The following is a 25,712-nucleotide window of genomic DNA, read 5'->3' as shown; positions in this document are numbered from 1 at the left end:
AATGTAGCAATGTATTCCATATTAACCACATATGTACTTACATAATATGTAAGTACATATGTAACTCCCCCAGGGCTCTAGCACCCCTACTGTTATCGCTCTACACTTATCTCTGCCTACAAGCTCACGCATTGTGAGCTTGAATGCCCTACAACAAACACAAAAGCATCGGAAGTAGCCTTTCAAGCTTGTAGATCTACCTTTTCTACTTTTCAGGAACAACAGGAACAGCCAAGTCGTCTGTATCCAATGTAAATGTATCCATTGGCCAATCATACGATTCACTGCAGCTCAACAGTCAGTGTGAGGGGTGGTCAGGAGATGTCTATGAACTGTGCGTTTAAAGGTTTGAAGACCATTGTCTCTGATGGAACCAACTACATGCTCTGGTGAGACAGCAGTGTGGATAAAGTTTGCATGACATGTTTTGGAGCCTGGGAGGCTCAAGGCATTGTGGCTGTGCATGGTGGAGGGAGCATATCCTGGAGGTCCATGGAATATTTTGTATACAGGACTGTAGCGGCCAGCAGCCAATCTGTCTTCTGTGGCTAAGGCTAGTAGGCTGCTCAAGATGTAGAGTTGCTGACCGGCTCCACGCAGATATAGGTGATGTAAGTATGTGCATGTATGGCTATCCAGGGTTTGATGATGTCAGTGTTGTGACTCAGGGCAGAATCGTAGAAGCAGTAGAAGGCTATGGACCAGAGCTATGGTCTTCATATATGGAGACGGCAATATATGGAGCGTGCCACGAGGCGTATATGGCTATCCAGGGTTTGATTATGTCTGCCAGTGCTGTCATCTTCATATGAAGACGGCCATATTGGAGCATGTCACGACTCACGAGGCGTGACAGACACAGTCTGACATGAAATGCATTCATGTTCCAGATGGTGGCAGTAGAGTACACAGGTTCCCTCATGGTTCCCTCTAGATCTGATCCATAGGTAGCTCTGTCTAATGCGATGCAACGCATTAGAGCTATGGATCAGGGCTAGGTTCCCTAGGCCTACGGTATATAAACCGGGCCGAGCTGAATTAAAACAGTTGCACTGTGTTTCGAAAAGCCGATTTGCTCAGACACATGACGTAAATCCTCCTTTCATTGTCAATGGCAAATGTGACACGTGTTGGGACGAAACGCTGTATATAGGTAGGAGGCCCCTCAAATATAGGATCCGATAAACTATAATTTGTCTACTTCTTTCTATTCTTTTTCCTCTCGCGTTGCTATTCTAAGCTGTGGGTCTATTTTTTCAAACCACTTCATCCAATCGGTTTTCGAGGACGACGCACCAAGAGCCCGCCCCCACATATCCATCGCGGCCAATTGCGTTTGCGTTTCTCGGAAAAACGGGCGTGGCCAGCTAACAAGCATGGTTACGTGTTTTGAAGAAATGCGGCGAGGTGTTGTCATCACATTCCTGCTTGTTTGTTGAAGCGACCGGACAGTCAACCAGAGAGAGACCCGGACAGATTCTCAACAATGCGGCTCTGACGACAAACTTCTTGGGATATTACTACAAATACTCGATATCTCATAAAATAAATTAGTCGCTTTAACCGACAAGAACCCACCCCCCAAGACACTTTATTCTCGCCACATTATAAGGAAGCGTCGCGTCGGTTCTTTTAGCTAGCATTAGCCTATTAGCACTACCGACCGACCCGTCCGACCGAACGATGGCCGATAAGAAGAACACCAAGCCGGGGGAGGAGGTAGAAGGCGAGACGGAGATCCAGGAGCACGGGCCCGAACACTGGTTCTCTAAGTGGGAGAGGCAGTGCCTGGCCTCGCAGGCCCAGCAGGACGCTGGCGGGCCCCTGGGCCGGGACGACGAGGCGGAGGCGGAGCAGAGCCAGCAGCAGCTGTGGCACCTCTTCCAGAACTCTGCCACCGCCGTGGCTCAGCTCTACAAAGGTTAGCCTTTAGCTTAGCCTAGCAGGAGGCTAACCCGTTAGCCCCTGCTAATGCTCAACGTTGCCAGATTGTGTGAGAAATAAAGCTACCAGGTCTTTGAAAGCAAGCCCTAAAGAAGCTACTAGTATTTAGGCCTCGTGAGCATTGTGCGTCGGCTGCTTGATATAGCCGATAGACTCGTTGTGGGCTTGTTGTTCTTTTCAAAACATTATTGGAGGAAAAAAAGAAATGTTTTTGAAATGTTACCAACTCACATCTGGTACGGGGGTCCCTGGTACAATGTGTCCAGATGGATTTTTATTTATTTTTATTTGAGGGGTTCTTGATGTGAAAATATCTTAGAACGACTGGTTCAAATAAGTGGATGAAACAGCCCAAAATAGCATTATTTTATTTAAGAAAAAGCAGACATGGCAACACCGAGGAGTAGATGCCTGCTACTACTGGTAGCATGAGGCTAACCTCAGTGAGAAGCTAATGGTTCTGTGTGTTACGGGTGGGGGGTTAAGTAACACAATCACGGTGTCGCACGCCGAAAAAACAGCCTATCTATAACTCGACAAAGCGTTGCCAGACGTATATCATTTTTCACATTATTATAATTATTATTTAACTTGTGTGTTTGGGGTGAGCTGGGACTAGATGGAACAGATGAGCTGACCACCACCCCTTCCTCTTAAAAGCCGAATTTAGGTATGCGTCGTCGTGCGATGGTGTCGCTGGCCGACAACAATCTTTTGATTCCCCCCAGCCCAAATAGTGACTGTCTCACGTGTTAAAACACGGACTGAAAAAGAGGCCCTTTAACTTAATACTGATCTCGTCAAAATGGCGTTGGAAGCAAGCAGGGAGGAGTTCCCTTCTCTGAGTGAAAACAAGTCTTGTTTGGGTGACGGGGTTTTGAACCCTCTGCTGCGGTACAGGGTGGTCGCGTGCGACTTCACTGAGTGGGTTTATGCGTCTGTGATTGTTTAAAAGGGGATTCGAACCGTTTCTTGCCCACCTTCTTCTTTGGGCTTGATGGTTGTTGCATTGTTATGAAGCCCCAGAAGAACAAAATGGCGAAGGGGGGATTATCGTTATGTTTGTTTATAATGTCACATCCCGAGGTGTTTGGCGGAGCCGATGTTCTTCTTGCCCCGGTGGGGGTTTTATTGGTGCGGGGGGGGGGGGGGGGGGGGGGGGGGGGGTGTTCTGCTGTTCTTGGCCTGGTTTCGGTTTGGGGTTCTCCTTACCTTGGTTGGGTGTTGTGGGAGAGTCAGTCTTCCTGACCTGGGGGGGGGGGGGGGTCCCTTGCCCTGGTGAGTGGTGGTGGGTGTAGGCTTTCTTGCCATGGTTGGGGGCGGGGGGGTTGACGTGCTTGGTGATTTGACACGGGAACAGGCGTGGGGATCACACATCTTCTGAGTGACTGTCTGCTGACTTGTGCAACAACTGCTGAGGCTGGCCCAGGGGGGCAGTCAGACAGATATTTTGTGAAGCCACTAAGGAAATCGGGATTTCCTGAAAGTTCATATAATGGCCTGTTGTGGGCCTGGCGCTGTCATTGGGCCCAAAAAACCCCATAGCCCCATAGAGGTCCATGTATTTAGGCCCAACTTCACCTAGACTGTATTACCGTAATAAACATGGTCATGAATACTTTCTGCTTCCAGTCACTAGTTTAAAGTCTAATTTCTAATGTCATAATATTCTTATTAAAAAAATGACCATAAAGTCACGTATGTTCTGAGTGCTACTGTTACAGTCTATGATCGGGATTCCCCACCCACTCGAGTCAAAATAAAAACCAACTAAGAAGAAGGGGGAAGTCCCGCCTCGTTGTCTGGGCCAGCCAATGGCTAGCTGGGCCCAAAAGGATCTAGAAAGATGGCGATTTACAATACAAGGACTGACTGGCTTCATTTTACGTTCATGTTAGACCCGGGGAACACTTTGTCCATATTTTTTTTACAGTCTATGGGCTGGCCCCGTAGCTGTATGAATAATGGTTGCTAGACAAGCTGCTTTAAAAGAATGGCTAGCTAAGCTACATTACTCTTTATATATATTTATTCTTTTAACCAAGCTATGCTCTCTTGAATGATTTGCAAGCTTTACACAAGTTATTAAGTAAAAGTAGTTGGCTACATTTGAAACTACTTATACGGGAAATGACTCGAACAAATAATCCCCAGACAAAAAGGTTGAGAACCCCTGGTGTAGTGTAGACTACTAATTTACTGTCTTTTTGTAGTCCTATTAATAGCAACAAGTCTGTCATTTTCATTCATATGAAATCCTGAGAAACTCACTGGCTGCTTCTCTGACTGCAAATTATTGGAACCTTTGTGTTCACTTTAGATGTAGTGTTTAGTTTAATGGTCATTTTCATCAGCATTGAGCCCATGCTTGCTTTAGCACATCTGCTTGTATTGTCTGGGCTTCGCAGTGTTTTTAAAAACTGCAGTGTAATTTGATTCCATTGAGTTTGATTAGTGCGTCATTGGTACTAGACTAGTAGGTTAATCAATTTCTATGCTGTTAATTGCTATACTGGTTGACCTCACTTATTTTGTCGTTTAATCTCATAATCCAATTTTTCCTTTTAATGTTGTTAACAGATCGTGTATGCCAACAACAAGGCCTCTCTCTGTGGGTGCCCTTCCAGAATGCAGCAACAGCTGTCACTAACCTGTACAAAGGCAAGTAAATTAAAACCCTTTTCTGTGACCTCTGTACATACATGGCACAAATTACCACTACTGACTTATTGTATATGGACTGTAAGTGTTTAAGTTGGATCTAATTAACAGTCGAGGATTTCTCTGTCCCATGTACACCTCCAGAGAGTATGGAGGCTCACCAAAGGAGCTATGACCTAGGCATCCAGATTGGCTACCAGCGCAGGAATAAAGAGGTGCTGGCGTGGGTGAAGAAGCGCAGAAGAACCATCAGAAGAGAGGATCTCATCAGCTTCTTGTGTGGCAAAGCCCCACCTCCCCGTAACGCTCGGGCCCCGCCCAGGGTTTCAGTGGTGTCCACCAGCCGGCCATCTGCTCCAGAGACCGGCAGCTCCATAGAGACTGACCTACAGCCTTTCAGAGAAGCTATAGCGCTACATGGTAGGTCAACGACGCTAGACATACGGATTCAAGTTCTCAGAAGCCAGGATGTTGTCAAACTAGCAATATGTTCATAAAATCTTGTCTCAGGTATTTCATATAAAAGCAAAGGTTTGAAACCTCAGTCTGTGACTACTTCACCTGGCTGGCAGTATCCATCCGTCCATCTTCAACTGCTTACCTGGAATCGGGTTGTCGGGCTAACCGGTCCAACAAAGATTTCCAGTCTTCCCTTTCCAGAGCAACATTGGCAACTTCCTCCTGTTGTATCCAGAGGCATTCCCAGGCCAATATGGCAATATAATCCTCCCATCTGGTCCTGGATCTGCCAGTATGTAGAACAGTATTGCTAAAACATAATAACTTTACATATTGTTAATCGTTTAGGAATCATTATTAATTGTTTAGGAATCAGCGATAGTGCGCCTTTCACACAGTCGCACATTAGGATTTGGTCATACAAACATTTTCAGTTTCAGTTTTATTTAGCTTTAATCCACACTCACATCCATACTCTGGCCGTGCCTTATTTACAAGGGGAAGACGCGCACACACTCTGTTGGCGATGGGCGACGTCAATTGTGCTTGATGGTCAGGTGTACACACCCCACTACATTACCCCACAGAAGCTTATTGACAGTCTGGCATCCGCTTTGTGTGTACCAGCCTCAAGATGAACGCCTGGCTTTCAGAAATTACATGTGTAAAAAGAAAAAAAAAGTATCGACTTTTACTGTACTGAAAGAAGAAAAAACACTTTGTATTGCACACAATATTTTAATGGAACAAACGCCCACACACAAGTGCTCATGCTGCAAGGGGAATCTACAGTAAATGTTCAGCTTGAGTTGGACAATACACCACAACCCATGCCTTCACTTGAAAACTTGTGTGCATACAGTGTTGAAGCTCTTTCACGTGTCTTTTTAATATCAATGTTTCCTTAACAAACATTGATAGATGTACCTTATGTATTTACATGCATGCGTTTCTAAACTGTATAGCTAATTTGGGCGTGGTTCCTCACCAGGGTTGAGCGGGGCTATGGCCAGCATCTCCGTGCGCTCCGGTCCACCGGGCTCTCCAACACACCCCGCCCAGTCCCTCAGTCGCCGCCGGAACGGCCTTCACGACGTCGACCTGAACACCTTCATCGCCGAAGAGATGGCGCTTCACTTGGACGCAACGGCTAATCGCAAACGAGGACCGGCACCCTGCAGTGATGTCATTACAGACTCGCCTACTCATAAGCGCAACAGGATGCTCTGAGCGTCTAAACTCTTTGCCGCCCACATGCCACGGCCCCCTCCTCTGTCCTGTCCTCAGTGGCCGAGTTTTGGACAACCGATGAGGACGATGTCTTCGGCCAGCCAATCAACTCCTTCCTCCTTCGTCTTTGTTGCTGCAATGCTGCAAATAAAGAAACACAAACTTGTATAACAACCCACTCATCTCTCCTCCATTCTGTTTTAACACCCTCGCTCCTTGCCTTGCATCTAGTTTTCCTCACCCACCCCTGTCCCTCTCATGCCCCCTCCCCCCCACACTTGATTTCCTACGTGATAACATTTGAATAGGATTGTAAGGGAGCACACTTGAGATTGTGACCCCCGCAGACAGAGCACTGCATTTAGAACCAAGTCACCATCCACCAGGCCATAACTCGCATGGCACATCATAACACCTGATAATCTGATGAACTGGGCTTGTTGTTGCCTTACGTTTTCACTCTAGTCTCCTTTTTTATATCCCTTTGTTTCATTCTTCAAACCCGCTATGTACTCCTCCTCTTCTCAGTGAGTGATCTGGCCAAACCAGACTGGACTGAAACCCAGGCTTGGTGAGTGTGTATGGAGAGAAGGGTCCTGAGAGGTCCACACTGCCTTCCTGTTTAATACCCCCCCTCCCCCTTCCAGAAAACGCTTGTCAGTGTGTGTATCTCAATCTGCTGCTGCTCTGTGTGTGTGTGTGTTGGCATCTCACAGCAGAACTGCCACTTAACTGTGTTTTTCTTGTCTTTGCCTTTTAAGGACGCTGCTATCTCTAGTCATTGTGGGGACGATGAGTGTGTGCGTGCGAGGTTCTGGCACATTTTTAAGCACGATCTTGACTGAATTTTATTTTTTGAAATGGATTTTATTTTATTTTTTCCCTTTTTTTTTAATTTAACTTTTTTTCCCTTCCCCCTTACCCCTGTGTATTTGCAGTCCCAAACCAGGGTTTGATCACAAAGCAGGATAGTCTTAAGTTGAACATATAGGTTGGGGACAATACATTCAAAATTACAAAATATAATGGGATTGATTGGCAAGTTGTCCCTAGTGTAGATGTGTTAAACATATCTGTTATGGTTACATTCATTGGGGCTATTGAAAAGAGGTACTTAACAAAGGGGTAGTCGCTGAATTATAATTTATAATGACATTGTTTTAGATCTATCATCCCATCCTTATTACAAAACAATATAAAATGTTTGTTTTTACAGTTTCAAAATACACCTGAATCCTGTTTGATTTTTCCCTCCCTTGTGTCAGTCCTTGCATTAAGAGCTCTGACAATCACTTTTACCAACAATGAAAATGTTTGAAATCACTTTTTCAATTTTACGTGACAGGCCTGCCATACTGTTTACACTGGGAATGCACTGATTGGGCCTTCAATTGCATTTACCATCCATCAAGTCTCTCTAGGGGGTCAGTTGTTCTCAAAGTGGGTTCCTCTTTGAGGGGCTTCTAAATGGACCATTACAGGTCTAACTTGCGAGTGTACGGAGTGTACAAGCATTGCCATTTGGTTCCATTTGTATACTGCGACAGAGTTATACGGGTCATTGGAATTAAAGTTTGAGAACCAACCACAGCTCTAGGCCAGTAGTTCTCAAACTTTTACATTTCACGGACCCCCACCCCTGCCGTTCGTTATGCAATTAGGCCATGGACCCCCATAGTGTACGAAAACTGTCTGAAAAATGTCCTTCAGTGTGTTTTGTCAGCTTTGGCTTTATGCTTTTATATTCCCCAGTGGTATCCTCCATCTCAGTGCTGCTCGTTCACTCTGCGTGTTCTCGACGGGGAAACTCATCTGTCGACTTGTGGGAGACGGATGGTCCTCGTATTATAGCATTCATCAATTGTTACGTTGTATTTGTCCAAACAGATCCGCCCCTCCTGTCCAATAATGTTGCCCCTTTTGTTCCATTTGTACACTCTTGAGTTACAGACCTGTAAGAGTCCATTTGGTTCCTAATTATTTAGCTGGGGACCACCTGGAATCCCCCCACCCCAAAAGAGCCCCTGTGGGTCCCCTGGACCACACTTTGAGAACTACTGCCACCCTAGGCTACACGGGAGACGATTCCACTGTTGACGCTTGTGGTTCTACCTTTTTAGATCTACAATGTACGTAGTCATGGCCGATGCCTGTGATTATCTCCCTTTTTTTATTCTTCTTGCTTTGCTAGAGGGTTATTGGGCTTGATGGCTGAATAAGGCTCAAGTCACTTGAATTTTCTTATCTCGCCCATCATCTAGGAGAGAGCTGCAAACTGATTTAAACACTGCTTTGTGATACGGCCTTGTCTAATGTCTGTGTGTATATATTATATATAACATGTAGGTGCTGTTCTGATTATATATGTGGTACATATTGTAAAAAGAAAAAGTGCAGATCCATCATGATGTACAATACTGATTCTGACATTAAAGAGAGAAAGTGTTTAACTAAAGCCCTGACCCCTTTGATTTATTTTTCTGCATATTTGATCTAAAAAGGACTTACTGGTGCTTTGCATCATCTCTTTTGCTGCTTACGTCTTTTTAGTTCACAGCGGGTTACCCCCCCCCCCTGACAAGGGGATGTGTTTCTTTAAATACCAGCGGGGATACTTTTAATAAAGCAAAGATCAAGGCTGACATTGATAGTCTATCAATTCAAGCTTAGCCACATCATCTGAGGCCACGGTCTGTTTTTATAATTGCATTGTTCGACTTCTCTTTCGTCTCATGTATTTTTGTCTAAACCCCATGGAAAACGGGATATGCATTTTAACGAGTTTCACTTTAACTTAATCTATTTCCAGTTATCTCATGTGAAACGATACGTTTTGTCTCGACAAAACCTATCGTTTCACATTATTTAACTGTTCGGTTAACCGAACTCTCTCAAACTTCGGACTGCTACGTGTGTTGTGAGCAATGTCAGAAATAGCCTTGTATCCTCCAGCTAAATTGGACCAATTTCAAAGTAGTGCATGATTTCTAACACAAGGTGGCGACATAGTCTGCATTTTGGCTTGTTGGCTCTTGCTCAATGCAACTGTAAATGGTAGAGAAGAGCGAACATGTCAGACTAATACATGGACAAATTTAACAAAAGATGATAATCCGTCCTTGCAGACCATTTTCTAACAAAATATTGGATAAATGTCTTGTTGGCTAGAAGTCATATATTCCAAATGTGATTATTTTGTTTTCTTTGAATGAAATGAGTCACTCAAAATTGTCTTCTTTCCCTTAAACTCACTGCAGTTAAAACAATCAATCCAGACATGAGGAAACATGACAAGAACAAGCATTCCTCCCAGTGTATTAAAACTCCCAGAGCAAATACAATGTAGTATGAGAAGATGGTACATCTTGTCTAGTCTACTCTCTAGTGGTTAAAACTTAGTTCAGATTTTTGGATTTAAAACTGTGGGAAAGGAAATATTTGGTTGTAAAGGTATTAATTGATTGCCTGAGTTCCGTGGTGAGAGGTCTGCTTTTGGTGAATATTAAATAGCCTAGTTCTGGGCATTTGATGGAGGTCATGCATTAAAAATAAATTAGTAATTTGTATTGTTGACCTATTTCTATATAGTGCAACTTTCGTTAACTTTGACCCTCCTGTCCGGTCTTGTGCTGCTGCTGGTGTAGTGATCTGGCTGCAAAAAATATGAGATGTGACAGAGGGGTACAAGTTGAACGAAAGTTGCTCTTTGACTGGTATAGAAATAGGTCAACAATACAAATTACGCTAGTTTAGTGGATGCATTTATTTTTTATGCATCGCCCCCAGTGACCCCCACAAAATGACCGGAACTAGGGCTACTTAATATTCACCAAATCGGCCCAGGCGGTGGCTCACCCGACTGGTAATCCAGTCGCAGTGTGCCGCGGGTTCGACTCCCGAGCCCGACACGGCCTTTACTGCATGTCATTCCCCCATCTCTCTCCCGTTTCCTATCAGCCTACTGTCTGTCCCTTCAAAAACCAATAAAAGGCGTAAGCCGCAAAAACATATCTTAAAAAAATATATTTATATTGACCAAATCAAGACCAGAACTCCCACCACGGGACTCAGAGATCAATTAATACCGTTGCAACCACTATAGCAGTAAGACGTCTGAGGGCGAGAAGCCCAAAAGGGCGAGGTCGCCTCGTTGACGGAAGACTGCTGTGCGAGCGCTGGCGCTTTGGCATGGGGGGGTCAGATCAACATGGAATGAATTCTGTACTGGCCATATAGCATGTCTTGAGTGTACAGGGTTTGATGAGGTCAGATCAACATATAATGTCAGAACAGGTCAGCTCCATACAGTATATGGAGATCTAAGGGTGGTAGCGGGGACATTCTCTTGAGTGTACAGGGTTTGATGAGGACCCAGGTAGGGCCGGGCCTTACTTTTCAGGCCTGTTGAGAACTCGCCAGCTGCCGGGCGCGGCTGCACCATAGAGTATTAAAAGGATAGAGACTGATCTGGCGCGAAGCTCCGCCCCCACCCCCCCCGCTATTCATGTCAGTGGAAGTTGCTCAGTGGCGTTTTGAAGCACCCGGAGGGACCGTCTACTTCCGCCTTTTTTCGCCGATTCACCAAATTTTGGTGCCCAAATGCGGAAGTGCAACCGAGCGCCCAGCTGCACGGGGTTTCCTCGTCATGAATCCACGGGTCCGCCTGCAGTCCTTCCTCTTACCACTAGGGCCCCGTGCTTCAACGTTGGAAAGCCTCACTGGCCCCTTGGGCTGCACTAGTGCACTAATAACTTTGGAGCAGGCCCGTCTAGAGTTTGAAATTTGAATGGACAGGTATCAGTCATGGGAGACATCGAAGAGGAAGGATGGATGGGGAAGGATCAACATATGGAATGTCAGAACCGGTTCTGAAATATATCCATATATGGATATCTAAGGATTTGAGGTTTGAGGTCAGATGTAGAGTTGCTGGCCAATAGTGATGACATCAGGGATCTCCATATATGGGCTTAACTGCAACAGCAGGTCGCATTTACTATGACATCAGGGTCTCCACATCTCCATCGCTGATGATGTCACATGATGTCACAAGACCTGGGCACCATATATGGTGCCTGACACACACTGGTGCCCTACAGTGTATAGTGCACCTGCAGTGTGGCCTACACACTGACGGGAAATGCTCGATTCCATACCAGTTATTTACACATTAGGCCTAGTTACTACTTACTTTTACCAGTTATTTACGGTATTTACCCATTAACGGCATCTATATTCCATCATGCTTGTGAAACTTGGACCCTTTACAGCAGTGAGTGCAGAAGAGATGAGATGCTACAGAAGAGCTCTTGGGTATAAATTCAGTTCAAATCAAATGAGCTTTTGGGCATGAGAAAACATATGTTTACATTGCCAAAGCAAAGATGGAACAATTATACAATTATCATCTGCACCTAACATATTACCGAAAGACCAGCCAACACCTGTTATATTTAGAAAAGTGAAAAAAACAAAACTGATATGGCAAAGACCATCCTGCAAGGCACCATAAAGGTGACGAGGGAGACAAAATAAAACTAGAAAAAGTGCCCTTCTGGGATAGGAATGTAGAACATTGCAGCTTGCCTTCATCTGGTGGTTGGATAAAAGGGCAACAAAAGTAAATTATCCACAGATCCGTGCAGTTAGAGGTAAAAACAGTTTTCGGCCAGTTATAGCGCCACCTTGAGGCTGAGTTGAAATTGTTCATGTGGCATTTCTTCCTCGGCCTAGTGGGAATGTGCGTGCACAATTTCACGGAAATCACGCGATGTGTTCATGATTTGCAGCATTTTGTTTGAAACTGAGCACTCCTGTGAACTTTGGAAGCCAATCTTAACCAATCAGGATGGAGTCTGAGAAATCTGAAAGACCCGTTTCGTTGAATGGCTCTAGAGAGACTGTGTACCAATTTGCGCGATGTTTGGACAAAATCTGTAGGTGTACTGTGCAAAAACTTGTTTTGCACAAAGCGGCCTCCTGGTGGCGCTATAACAGGCCGTTCTGGAAATTTTGGGGCAGAGGTTCATCGTTGGCATCCAGGGAGTGTGTGTGCAAAATTTGGCATCGACCGGGTTAACGGTGACGGAGATTAGCTGCTCACGGACACACACACGGACGGACACACGGACGGAGTGCAAAACATACTCTCCCCCCATGCCTTCGGCCTGGTGGAGACAAAGATGGGAAGGCAGCCGCGTCAACTCCGGGGGTGCAGAAGCGCAGCTGCACCCACTGGCATTCTGTTTTAAACTTTTAATAGCAGAATATGCACCCACTGTATAGTGACTGTCCTGAATGAAAATGTCACGTAGTCACATACCAGCTTGTGCAGTGTCGGGCGCGGGCCAGAGAGGTGTTGGGCCGCCGCCCATGGGCATTCAAATGCTAATAAGGTGGCTTTTGTTCTGCTGCCAGGTAGAGAGTATAAATGTCCATACATTACAGTACACGATTCATTTCCAAATCCATTTGACTACGAAACTACGATGATGAAGCCACCTCCTGCAAAGAAGAGAGTCCAGTCCATCCTACAATTCGGCGCCGCTGCTGCCGCCTCAAAGACCCGGCTGCTCGCACCAGAGCCCGCTGCTACATCGACTCCAGTGCCACTGCCCGGCGCTCCTGCGCCTGCCGCCGCCAAGACCCGTCTCCCAGTCTGGCGGGATCTGGGAGTCCCAGAGGAGCTCGCTGTCGCCACACCGACTCTACAAGTAGCTGCCGAGGCTGACAGCACTATCAGCGCCAACACAACGGCTCTTTTAAGAGCTAATAGCAGCCAGCCGCCGAGCAAAAGCCGCAAATATGCCCGAAAATATCAACCCTACTGGAAAGAGACATTTACCTGGATCACGTACGACTCTACTAAAGACAAAGTGTTTTGTAGCATTTGCTCTGAAGCTGTGGAGCTGGGTATTCCACTACTATCCAAATCAACACGCGAAAAAGATACATTGAATGCGTTTACACGCAATGGGTTTTCCTCCTGGCAAAAAGGCATTGAACGCTTCAAAAGGCACCAGAAATGTGATATGCATCGAGATTTCGCCCTAGGCATCAATCAGAGGCGGAAGGTTGGCGGGGATGTGGAGGCGTCAATTTCGACTGGTAAAGCAAAGCAAATGGCTGAAGCAAGAATCGCTTTGCTGGAGATCCTGAACACGATCAAGGTCCTGTCTGAACAGGGAATGGCCCTTAGAGGACACGAGGATAACAATTCGAACTTTTCTGCCATCCTACGCCGCGTCACTGCGACTAGAAGCCCAGAGATGCAAGCCTGGCTGGGTCGAGCAGAATACAAATGGCTGTCCCCCGTCGTACTGAACGAAATGATCGAGATGATCGCTCATGCTTTGCTGAGAACTCTACTAAAGGACATACATGCTGCAGAGTTTTACGCTGTGATTATGGACGAGACAGCTGACATCACAGTCAAGGAGCAAGCATCTATCTGTGTTCGTTTTCCACAATGGGACAAGCAAGACTCAATCACCTGGTTCTGATAAACTGTCACAGCGACATGGTGCAGGAATTGGACATGGATGCTATAGCCAACGAGTTCATCAGCCGTGCAGCTGTTAGGAGAAACACTTTCTTCGTACGTTAAATGGTACGTCAATAAGCGACCGCCACAAAGCGACTGCTAGCTGTTTATCATTGATCATTTGTTTTATTCGCATTACAACACTTACAACAAATGCTTGTTACATTTTGTCATTGTAGCTTGTAGTTCAGCTATTTTTTTAATCATGATTTGTAAATGTATGCTAAAAAAATCACACCCGTGTGAAGTGAATATAGCATAGCACAGTACCAAATGCCACCCTACAATCTTGTAGATCGGGGGGGGGGGAGGAGGGCGGGGGTGGCACCCACCGCCGTTATAGGAACGTGACGCGTCTGTGGGAAGGTATACATAAACCAGACGAATCTGCCATTGCAAAATAAAATGTGCCCTCTGCAGATTTGGTCTCAGTTGGGATTGGATTTCACTCCCTCTGAAGTAGTGAGGGAACAACAATTAGGAACCGAACCAGTATGCAAATATGGGGCAGCCAGGTTTATCACCAGAGCAGAGGCATTTTTAATGCCCCTTGGAAATGCAGGTTCGACACAGAGATCAGACTAATATCTACACTGTGATATTTTATTTAGCATAGCCCCCTGTTCTAATCCGCCTGTTTCCCTATGTTAGTGCCACAGATGAATCTTCGATGGTCTTTGTTGTGTAACGGAGGAAGCGAGCCCTGCAGCAGGCCATCAGTATAGGCCTAAACATTTTGACCTCTAGTGTTCCCGGGGCTTGCCCCAAGGTAAGCCCAGAGGCCCGCTTGTTGTGATATCCATCCCTGACATAGTCTATTATTGTCAAACACAAGAAGTTAAGGCATTCCGCCGGCAGCGCTGCCGCGTGTCAAGCACCCAGTGAGGAAATCTGGTCTGCTGGGGGTTTTCCATAAGCCTCTGTCACAGCTGCCAAACGGCCGTTTTCTCGTTCGGCCGTGCGTGTGTATCTGAACCCGAGGCTCTTAAAGGGCTGATATCTTCGAACGGAGCCACGGATGAAGAGCCCATATGACCGCAAGCTGTTTCACACTCTGGAGTCCCGAAGAGGAATGCGCGGTGCGTGTGTGTGTGTGTGTGTGTGTGTGTGTGTGTGTGTGTGTGTGCGCGCGCGCGCAAGAGGCAGAACGAAACGGGAAAGGGAGGAAGAAAATGAGGGACAGAGCAGATAGAGTAAAGAGAAAGCGAGGAAGGGATTGAGAGAGACATATTTGTGGTGGCGAGCAACAAGTGTCTGAACTCTGAACATTCCAGAATACCCCTCGAAGACGGCCATCTGGGCTGAGCTGATATGAGCCACTCACGTCACATGGCCCTTAATGAAAAGGAGCTGCATGTTCTGCAAAGTGAAAACCATTACTCTCTCCCACATGTGCACGCCCACAGCACAGACACACGCATATAGGTGTCCCTCCCAAGGATGCAGTGTTTAAAAGGAGAGCTGGTGGCATGTACCAAACCATATACAGACTGTCACACGCACGCACACGCACACACACACACACACACACACAAAATCCCCTCCTATAACGATCATGTGTTATGCGTGGGCCTGACCATTAGGGACTCTTCAATAGCGGACATCTTCATGGCGATCGATGATGCAGTAGTTATCTGAGGCGCGCGCACAGCGGGAAGGAACACACACACACACACACACACACACACACACACACACACACACACACACACACACAGTCACACACACACACACACACACACACACACACACACACACACACACACACACACACACACACACACACACACACACACACACACACACACACACACACTACTAGACACTAGTTATCTGAGGCACGCGCACAGCGGGAGGGAACACACTAAAGAGGCGCGCGCTCAGAGGGAGGCAACACGGTGGTTAATCATAATCGTTGCGCCTCGGCTCGCCACTAATTGATAGAGTACAGATTAGAACGCTCCCCGCTGCCCCGCACATAGGCTATACGCGCGACACGCGCAAGCACGCAAACGCCCCGTGGTGTGCACACACCCATACATTAAAGTAAACACCAAGCGCCATAAACAAAAGCCAATCAGGCAGGTTGCGAATGCGTCCCACTCCCCAGAGATGGAGAGAGAGAGAGCAGAGAGAGATGGAGAGATGGACCCGTCGCCGATAGACAGAGAGCAGTGCAGTGCATGGGGGAAGGATGAAGGAGCTAGGAGAGGTTAAACACTCCCCGGAGAGATGCTTATTGCACCCAGTCTGTCAGAGAGGAGTCCTAATGATATGAAATCGTTTTTTTGCTAATATATGCGATAGCCTATATTAAACTCGGAGCGTGCAGAGATATAAACAAATGGACCCGTACGGACGGGTCCATTTGTTTATATTTCTACACGCTCCGAATTGCATAAAGAGTTTAGTATAGGGCTACATTAAAGTAGGAATGATTTTAGTACTGTAGCTAGAATACTATTAGTTCAGCACGCATGCACACACACACGCACACACACACACACACACACACACACACACACACACACACACACACACACACACACACACACACACACACACACACACACACACACACACACACACACACACACACACACACACACACACACACACACACACACACACACACAGGGGCGGCCTTAGGAATCTGGAGGCCCGTTTCAAGACCAAATATGAGGCCCCCATATACATAATTATTTGTAGTTTGACTGTTCAATATCACACGCAGCCATTACTCTCGACAATTAGCAACACCTCTCCTCATCCTGTCGTCCCTTCACAATTAAAGTGTCTCCCCTTTACCTCCCAATGCTGCACATTTTACCATGTTATTTACATAAAATAGATGTAACTTTAATAACTTAACATTAACATTGTGGGAGAGAGCAAGGCAGTGAGTGAGTGAAAGAGAGAGGCGGGGTTGACTGAGGGGACTTCAGTGCACTGTACTAACATTATGTAAGTACAATGCAAGGAATGAGTGCATTCGCCAAGTTTATCCCTGAGTTTAAGTTTACCCTATTGTTTTAGGATTTGTTTATTTAGCCTTATTGGGCTTTGTTTATGGTTAATTCACCCCATGGCTCCTCAATTAGCCAGTGGCAGGTTTTATGACTAGCTCGTGGCTTCCTGTGAGGTTTAGGTTTAGCGTTGGGATTTAGGTTTACGTATTTGGTCTATTCTTTAAAACTAGATATTTGTCCCGGTCATGTGTTTCTCTTTTGTTTCCTGGGCCCGGTGTCTAATGGCCCATTTGGTGTCAGTTACACCTCTTGCTTCGTGTCCCAGGTTGGCTTGGTGTGGAATGTGCAAATTTGTCCCCTATATGTCCCCTACAATCCATTCCATTGATTGTTGGCTGTGTTTAGCATTTATATGGCTGTGGAGTTTTGGTACAAAATCAAAACAACTTGTCTAGTATTTTGGCATGTTTAAACCTCCAGGAAAATCCGTGTTGAGGTTCTTGATCCATTGTTTTCCATTAAAACGTCTTTGTCCTACTGTCCAGTTGGGATTGTGTTGAAGTCCAGTATACTTTTAGAGCTTCAATGCCATGTGCCATGTAATGTTGAACAATCCTTGTAGTTGTCTTTTTTGCATTGTTAATATTGTATCTGTGTTGTCTCAGCCTTGTAGCTATTGTTTTACTCGTTTCTCTGACATATTGTGATTAAATAAACACAGTTGCTGGCTGTTATCTCCAACATGCGTTTTGTAGTTCTATTTTTAACTATTTGTTTGGGTTTGAAGTATTCTGGTCTCTGGCGTGCTGGTGTGTTGATTCCTTTTAGCTTGCTGTGTACCAGATAGTCTTTAAGATTTTTGTTTTTTCTGTAGGCCGATTTTTTTTCTTTTTCCGCACGGTTCAGCCAAAACTGCCATTTTTTGGTAGAAGGAGAAGGAAAACTAACAATAATAATAAAGGACCAAGTCGTTTCAGGACTGCTTGGTCCTTTAAATAAAAAAAGATCATAGAAATAAGGCTCCAAAAACAATCAGCGATGCTTTTTGGTGGATTTTATTGCTCCAAAACTCCAGCTCCAGTGCAGATATTCACAACGGAAAAATCAAACAGCAAAAATAATACTGGCCAAAATACAAAACAAAGAACTCAAAAATACTTAACGCACAACATACTTAATGCCCATGACATGGGCCCTAGCAGCTCTCTCACTAGGCTGTCAGCATGATGCCTGCCCGAGCCTAACTGACTAGCTCTTCTTCTTCTTCTTCTTCTTCTTCTGTTGGGATTTCCGGCAGTGTAGACGCTTTCGCGTATTACTGCCCTCCACTGTTCATGATGATACTCCGCTCTGTGCTCTATATCCTCTTATAGAGGTCTGTATTGTGGAGGAAGGCTAGGACGCTCCTCTCCACAGCATGTTGCTCCTTTCCCCAGCTGAACAGGGTCTTGTACTCCACAGTGGGTATCCCGATATTGGCTAGTTCCTCACATAGCTGGGCTCTTTCTGCCCTGTATCTCTCACACTCAAATAAGGCGTGGACAACAGTCTCTGCTCTTCCACACTCACAAAGGCCGTCCGGGTGTTTTCCCACTATTCTCAGGCAGCTGGCTAGCCCGCAGTGCCCAAGTCTTAGCCGAGTCAGTTTGACTGAGTCTCTTCTGTCACCTCCCGTACACACACTCCTCCTTTTGACAGATGCCTGTGCTGAGAAATACAGCCTCCCTCTCTCTTCATTATTCCACTCCTCTTGCCACTGTTTCTCAAGCCCCTCCTTTATGGCACAGTAAAACTCAGGTTTGCCCAGCAGGATGCCCACATCTATGTGCTGCCTCTTGAGTGACATTCTGGCCAATTTATCAGCTATTTCGTTCCCCTCTACCTCTGCATGCCCCGGGACCCAAAGGAAACCTATATCCACCCCCACTTTCTGTATCCGGCTATACATGCTTATCATGGCCTCATTCACCAGGTCGGCTCTGGCTCTAGATGTCCCACTCCTCAAGGCCATCAAGGCGGCAGCTGAGTCAGAGCAGATTATAACTTTGCTTGGCTTAACTTGTTCAATCCACCAAAGTGCCCAAAAACAGATGCTCCGTCTGTGACTCGCAAGCCTTGCTGGACTTGAGGCCCCACCAGGTAGATTCCACACCCTGCCCTTTGGCTATCTGGGTCCTTAGACCCATCTGTGAAGATCTGCATGTGTGTGTCCCATGCCACATTTATGTATCCTTCTACCTGGGCGCTCGTGATGCCCCCCTCCTGCTTCCAGTCTAACAGAGTTAGATCTACAGTGGGCTCTGGGAGTAGCCACACACTGGCACCACTGACCAGAACGCATGCACTAGGCCTACTTTGTCTCTATCTACTCCCACTCTTTCAGCCAACTCTCCAGCACCAGCTAGGAAGTTTCCTTTCTTCTTCCCATCGGCAAACTCCCAACTCTTGTTCACTAGACACTTGGCTGACAGACTCAGGCTAGATCCTTTCAGTGTGGCCCAATAGTGCAGTCCTAGCTTGCTGCGTCTAATTCTAAGTGGCCACTCTCCCGTTTCCACCAGCAGGGCTGGGATGGGTGTCGTTCTAAACACCCTGCAGCAGGTTCTTAGCGCTCTTGACTGCACTGCGTCTAGCTTGTCCAAAGTGGACTTTGCAGCGGATCCATAGACAAAGCTCCCATAGTCGATTTCTGACCTGACCATTGCCTGATAGATCATTAACATTGTCCCCCTCTCAGCTCCCCATTCACACCCAGTCAGGCTCCGGAGGACGTTTATTACCTTTTCACACTTGTTTCTCACTTTCCCTATGTGGCCTTTCCATGTTAGCCTTTCATCCAGCCACATTCCAAGAAATTTGAATTCCTTGACTCGCTCTAAGGGAGCCCCGTATAGCTTTAGCTGTACTTGCGGTACTTTCCGTTTTAGCCCAAACACCATGAAGTTGCTCTTTGGCACCGAAATTTTAAAGCTCCACCTGTCTGCCCACTCTTCTATCGCTTTTAGCCCTTATTGAGTTTTCTTAAATAGGAACTCCACATTCCTGCCTCTTCTCCAAATGGCCCCATCGTAGGGACCTGCCAAATCCTTGCCCTATATTTTTAAAGATGTCATTAATCATAACATTAAATAGTACTGGGCTGATTACTGAGCCCTGGGGGGTACCATTCTCTATATGGACTGTTTCGGAGAAAGCCCCACCCACTCTCACCTGGATTGTTCTACCCATGAGAAAATCCTTGATCCAGTTGAGCATCCTCCCCTTTACCCCTGCATCATGTAGCTTAATTAGTACCCCTTCCTTCCACATAGAGTCGTAGGCTTTTTCAATGTCTAGAAACACTCCTACCATAGCTTCCTTATTAGCTATAGCCTTTCTAATCTCCAAGTCCAAGACTGCTACAGAGTCCCTTGTGCCTCTTCCTATTCTGAACCCATTTTGGTAGTCAACAAACACTCCTCTTGTTTCTAGAAGGTACACCAGCCTGTTGGTTACCATGCGTTCCATTATTTTGCACACTACTGACGTCAAAGCTATAATGCGATATGAATCAGGCCTTGATGCATTTTTACCTGGCTTCAGTATTGGTATTATGACTGTGTGCTTCCATTCTGCTGGCAAACTACCTGCCTCCCACACCACATTAAACAGCGCTAATACCTCATCAAGCACAAGGTCATTTAAATGCTTAAACATGTCATAGCACAGCCTATCTCTTCCTGGGGCAGTGTTGGCCCCGTCCTGAATAGCATCTCTCAATTCCTTGAGTGAAAAATGCAAATTAAAAGGGTCACTATTTTCATGGCAGTGGTTAAGCTTCCATTGCTCGTTCCTCAGCACCTCCGCTCTTTTCCTCACCCCTTCTTCTCCCAAGGCTGTTGAGTTGTGCACAGCCTGGAATACTCTGACAAACATGCTCGCCTTCTCTCCGCTGCTTACTGCCTCCCTTATCCCGTCATTCAGAACTGGCATTGTGTACCTCTTAAACTTCCCTGCCATTCTGTGGACTCTTGCCCATACTTCCCTAAGGGGGGTAACTGACTAGCTCTGCCTGCAGTCTCCCCTTTATAGGAGAGGATCCTACCACCCACAGAGAAGCAATTAAATATACACAGCTTATCTACAAGCTCACAGATATCAGCTGAACCTGAATAAGTAACCCCATACCTAGATGTTCTATTTTAGATTATACATTATATGGGGTTACATTCATTTCCCCAGATAATAGACATACTTTGATAATTGACTTTGTGGAACACCCCTACTCCTCAACAGTACTTGGCACCTTCCCCCCTTCTTAAAGTGACAGCACTGGAGAGGCCATACAAATACTGAGGTTACAATAAACACACAGGTTAATAAACGGACTGTTTTCCCTGTGTGTATAATTTCATTTGTACATCCTGTAAATGCATACATCAACAGTATTGACATTATAGGACCTGTCTGCCCCACTACCCACAGTCTGTGTGGTGTGTGCGTGCGTGCAATGTCCTTAATCAGTGTGTGTGTTTGTGTGTATAGGGCACGGGCTGCCCCGACAATACAATAAAGAGAGTTCAGTTGTGTTCCCAGCATTGTGTTGGACGGAACAATTGTTATAGTTTGATGCCTAGCTGAATGGTTAGAGAGCCTGTCTGGAGAGAAGGAGTCTCCTGAGGTTTGAATCTCAGTAAGTGATGCTGAGAGGTGGCTCACCATCAGGTGGGATGAGATGTTGATCCATCATTTCTTGATCTTTCTGCTGTTCCTTCGTCTGGAATGTGGTCTCGGTTGTTGTTGGTGTCGTTGGTTGCCATGGCTGCCAGTTCCCACCTGATGTCGTGTGGGAGTTCTGATTGGTCCAGAGCGTACTGAATAACTTCTAGGATAACTCCCTCTCCTTGCCCCCTCCATTTTATTCTTCTCCCTTTTCTGAAAATAAGAATGCTCTATTGAATAGAACACATCTACCAGTTAAATCATAGCAACTACCTTATGGCACCCAATCAGATGTTTGCTAAACTACTTTTAGTATAACAGAAACTTAACTTGGCTCTCTTTTTGTCCACACTCTTTACATTTGAGCACAAATTGTATTCATACTGAGCATGTTGTCTGTATTGCTTTCAGTGAGTACAGGGTTTCACAGGGATTCCATTAAATTTTTCTCCCATTGGTGATCAGTTCACCAGTTTCTATACCAGTGTTGGGACTAACGTCTTACCAAGTAAAACGTTACTGTAATGTAACTACTTTTTGCTCCAATGTAATAATGTAAGTAGTTACCTTATACCATTCAGTAACGCTGTTATATAGTTACTGTGATTTAAATGGCTGATACCCAACTGAACTGGTTTCCCCCCATGGAGTCTATCTGTCATCTAACTTACAGGTGATGTGCTCTCACAGTGAAGTTACTTTTTTTTAGATCATTAACTATAATTATAAATAGTTACTTTTTAAAAGTAACTTGCCCAACACTGATTTCTATAAAACGATTCTAACTTTCTAAGTGATGGTTGTTCCCGGTCAGTCTCCTCACCTGTAAAACTGGGTCGTTCTTCCTTCTTTTGGCTCCAGCACCTCTTCATGAGTTTCACCAGCTCCTCCAGCCCTTCGGCCTGCATTCCATTAATATACTCTAGGGGTGGCCGTTGTCCCTCGTAGGCATCAAACTTAGAACGTTTTTGGCCAGTATCTGGGAGAGTGGAGGGAAGATAGATGAAGGATGGGAATTGTAATAGGAGAACGGGGCTCATTTTATCATCTACTGAGGCTTTTGTGAACACCCACGCCAGTTTTTAGATAATAGAGCGTCGCAGTCCCGCCCCCTCGAGAGACCCGGAAAAGAAATCCCCCTTCATTTTCCTCATAGACTTTTCAGAAAGTATTAAAGACGTTTACGCCGCGGACAAAGCCAACTCTTGTCGTGACAAATCATGACAATAAACACAATGTTTTGGGCCAAACAAAGAATTAGAAAGTAGAAAAAAGGCAGGTTACAACACTTTTTGTTGTTTTTCTTTTGTTGTTTTGATTTGTCACGACTCGAGTTGGCTTCGTACAACGCTTAAAAGGTCTTTAAATAAATACTTTGTGAAATGTCTATGGGAAAAATGCATTGGGATTCATTTCCTGGGCCTGGCGTCGTCATGAAAGGGGGCGGGACTGCGACGCTCTATACAAACCCGTTGTAACTTCCAACTCACTCTTAACCATGTTAGATTCATCGAAAACACCCATCATTGGTTCTGGTGACTGATATTGTTCTTAGGTGAGAGGGGCATGTTTTTTATGTTTTTTCCCGATTCTCTTTTGTGTCTCGAGCTAAAAGGTTTGGGAACCACTGATCTAAAGTAGTGTTAGTGAAACAGGTGCTTGATTCATAATGGAAGGAGAGACGTTATATTCATCAACAGACACAGGCGTTTTGAGCCGGGGGGAAAAAAACGATTCAGATAATTACTCACTTAAAATGCTCCACAGCAGCACCCCGTAACTAAAATAAAAATAAACATTGATTAGCAATTAGAGTATATCACAACAGATAGCATTTATAGTTTGCCAAATAACACTTAAAAATAAAATAAATAGCAACTGGATAAAAAGCCTATGCTGTATGTAATGTCATTACAGTATAGTAGATACAGTACATCTATCTACATCCATCTACTTTCTGTCAAACAAAACATCTAATGAAACAGAAATATCAAAATGACCATTGAATGTTCTACTTGCTGGTATGGAGCCTATCCCAGTATCCACTACAGCAAAGCAGATACATTATGTTGGATATTCACAGGGTTTCGCAATGACACACAGCTGACATGTTTGCACCATTGGTGAGATGCGAAAATACTTTTCGCTGTGCTGTACTTGTACTGTACATTGACAATAAATTGAATCTCATCTCTCATCTCACTTGTTGAATTCGAGTCACAAAAAAAAATGGCACAGGGAATGATGAATACCTGTAGACGTCGTAGGCACAGTCGGCTCCCCCTGGCGGCAAGCCCTCGAATAACTCTGGGGGTGCGTAGAAGGGTGTGCACGCCCCCTTGACATTATCGGCTGTCTTATTGTTGTCAAACTTGGCGAGGCCAAAGTCAGTGATCTAGATGAATAAGAGAGGAGAACGGAGAGAAAATTAAAGAACAGAGGAACAGAGGGAGAGGGAGAGGAGGAATAGACAGAGGGCAAGAGAGAGCAAGAGTGAATGATGACGTAACACTACTGTGACAGCATCCAGGCAAGCTCAAGTGCCTGAACACCTGACTTTTGAAGTGTTTCTGCCTGGCTGCCGTCAGACTGTTGAACAAGGCCTGTATGTTATGTGGGTCTAGTCTTCCTGTGAGTTATACACTCATACTTCTTCATGTGGATATACTTGTCAGAAGTAATGCGGACACGGTATATACGCTAACTCTATATTTTAACTAAAGTTTTCCACCTGTCCAAAGTCACTTCTGATACAGACATTTTATTTTTAATCACCCTCTGTCCTTGTTGAGATAACGGCCTTTTTTTGGTACAATTGATGCATGACCACCTCGTGAGTCGTGACTACCCGGAACGTGATTCTTGAGCATGCACATTTCCACTCACAGACCCAAGAAGTTGTTGAACAAGGCAGCTGTACTAACTTACGGCTCACTTTGACTTTTCTGGAAGAGGAGGAAATAGGCCACAGGCTTGTCATTGGAATCAAAATCCCTATTTGTACCCTCTCAGCCCCTCTCAGCCCCTCTCCCTCGTACTAAAGTGCTTATTGTCAGTGTCATCACCAAAGAAAAGCAATCAGTTATGATGTTGCCTAAACAAAGATTGTGTACTATAAAAATCTGCATTTTCTTAAAGAAAAGAAAAGTAAACGAAAGAACAGAGATTAGTTCAAACGGTGCCAAAGGAAGGACCCAAAAGTGCCTGGGACTCACCTTGACATTTAGCCCTGCATCCAGCAGTATGTTTTGAGGCCTTCCTTGAGACAGGTCCTTCTGTGTGAGAGCAGGTGTGAGACTGGTGTCTCTGTGCAGACTGTGCAGGTAGTTCATGCCCAGAGCCACTTGATGAGCCAGTCGAAATACCAGGGGCCAGGGTGGTACGCGGTTTAGTTTCTCCTGGAAAGGGAGGGTTGGGGTAAAACAGAAACATTGAATTCACAATCACAGACACGCGCAACGCACGTGGCAAATTTGAAGTCAGTTGGTCGAACAGTCCTCGAGATACATGAATTACGGAGGTGCGGATGTAGATGTTGTTGTTGTGCATTTATTGCAAGATTATTATTACATTATTACATTACATTATACAAGTCTTTAGGTAAAGAATAGGTAAAGAATAAAGAATCTGACCTGCAAGGAGGCGAGGGATCCATTCTCCATCAATTCCATGACCATGTAGCTTGTAGATCTGCAATTCTTCAGGACCTTCATGACATAAGGGGTCTCTGCACGTCGCATCCAGTCCTGCAAACTCTGTGCATAAATCACTACTACACCTGGAGGTAACTGTACTGGGGACGGGGACGATCCGGCTTCTTGGGACGATTCTGACCCCATTGTTAACTGAAGAGAGAGGGGGGGGGGGGGGGGGTGGGGGGTTTAAGACAGGTTAAGACAGGTACATAAAGGTAGAGAATTAATGAATAGATAGGTAAATATAAAAATACATTATTGCATGAATTAATTAATTCATACATTTTTGGTAAGCCTTTATATTTGGTATGGATGGTTTTCTTTACATTTTGATCATTTTAAGCCTCCTTTATTGTGTCTCCATAGGGAACCTGCACTGCTGGTCATCAAATTATTGGCTTAGGAATGTGACAAAAATGAAAAAAAGTTATTTAGGGGCTGAACTATTAAATAATAGCATAATTTTAAATGACATGCCATAATTATTCCATGCCAACAGCATGACACAAG

At 45.3% G+C, this 25,712-nt stretch overlaps 1 protein-coding gene across 1 annotated transcript; it reads left to right on the top strand.

Annotated features, from left to right (window-relative positions):
* Positions 1-1,398: 1,398 nt before the first annotated feature.
* Positions 1,399-8,749, top strand: LOC310859526 (HUWE1-associated protein modifying stress responses-like). The gene is made up of 4 exons (XM_083766110.1): positions 1,399-1,921; positions 4,525-4,605; positions 4,750-5,025; positions 6,056-8,749. Exons 1-4 carry the CDS (start codon positions 1,684-1,686, stop codon positions 6,292-6,294), a joined length of 834 nt encoding a protein of 277 aa, XP_083622236.1. The 5' UTR covers positions 1,399-1,683; the 3' UTR covers positions 6,295-8,749.
* Positions 8,750-25,712: the final 16,963 nt, after the last annotated feature.

The sequence above is a fragment of the Protomyctophum parallelum genome (genome assembly GCF_964188405.1).
Source record: "Protomyctophum parallelum genome assembly, chromosome: 5".
In the NCBI taxonomy this organism is placed as follows: Eukaryota; Metazoa; Chordata; class Actinopteri; order Myctophiformes; family Myctophidae; genus Protomyctophum; species Protomyctophum parallelum.
The sequence above is the reverse complement of the archived record's forward strand: the minus strand, read 5'-3'. Positions and strand labels throughout refer to the sequence as shown.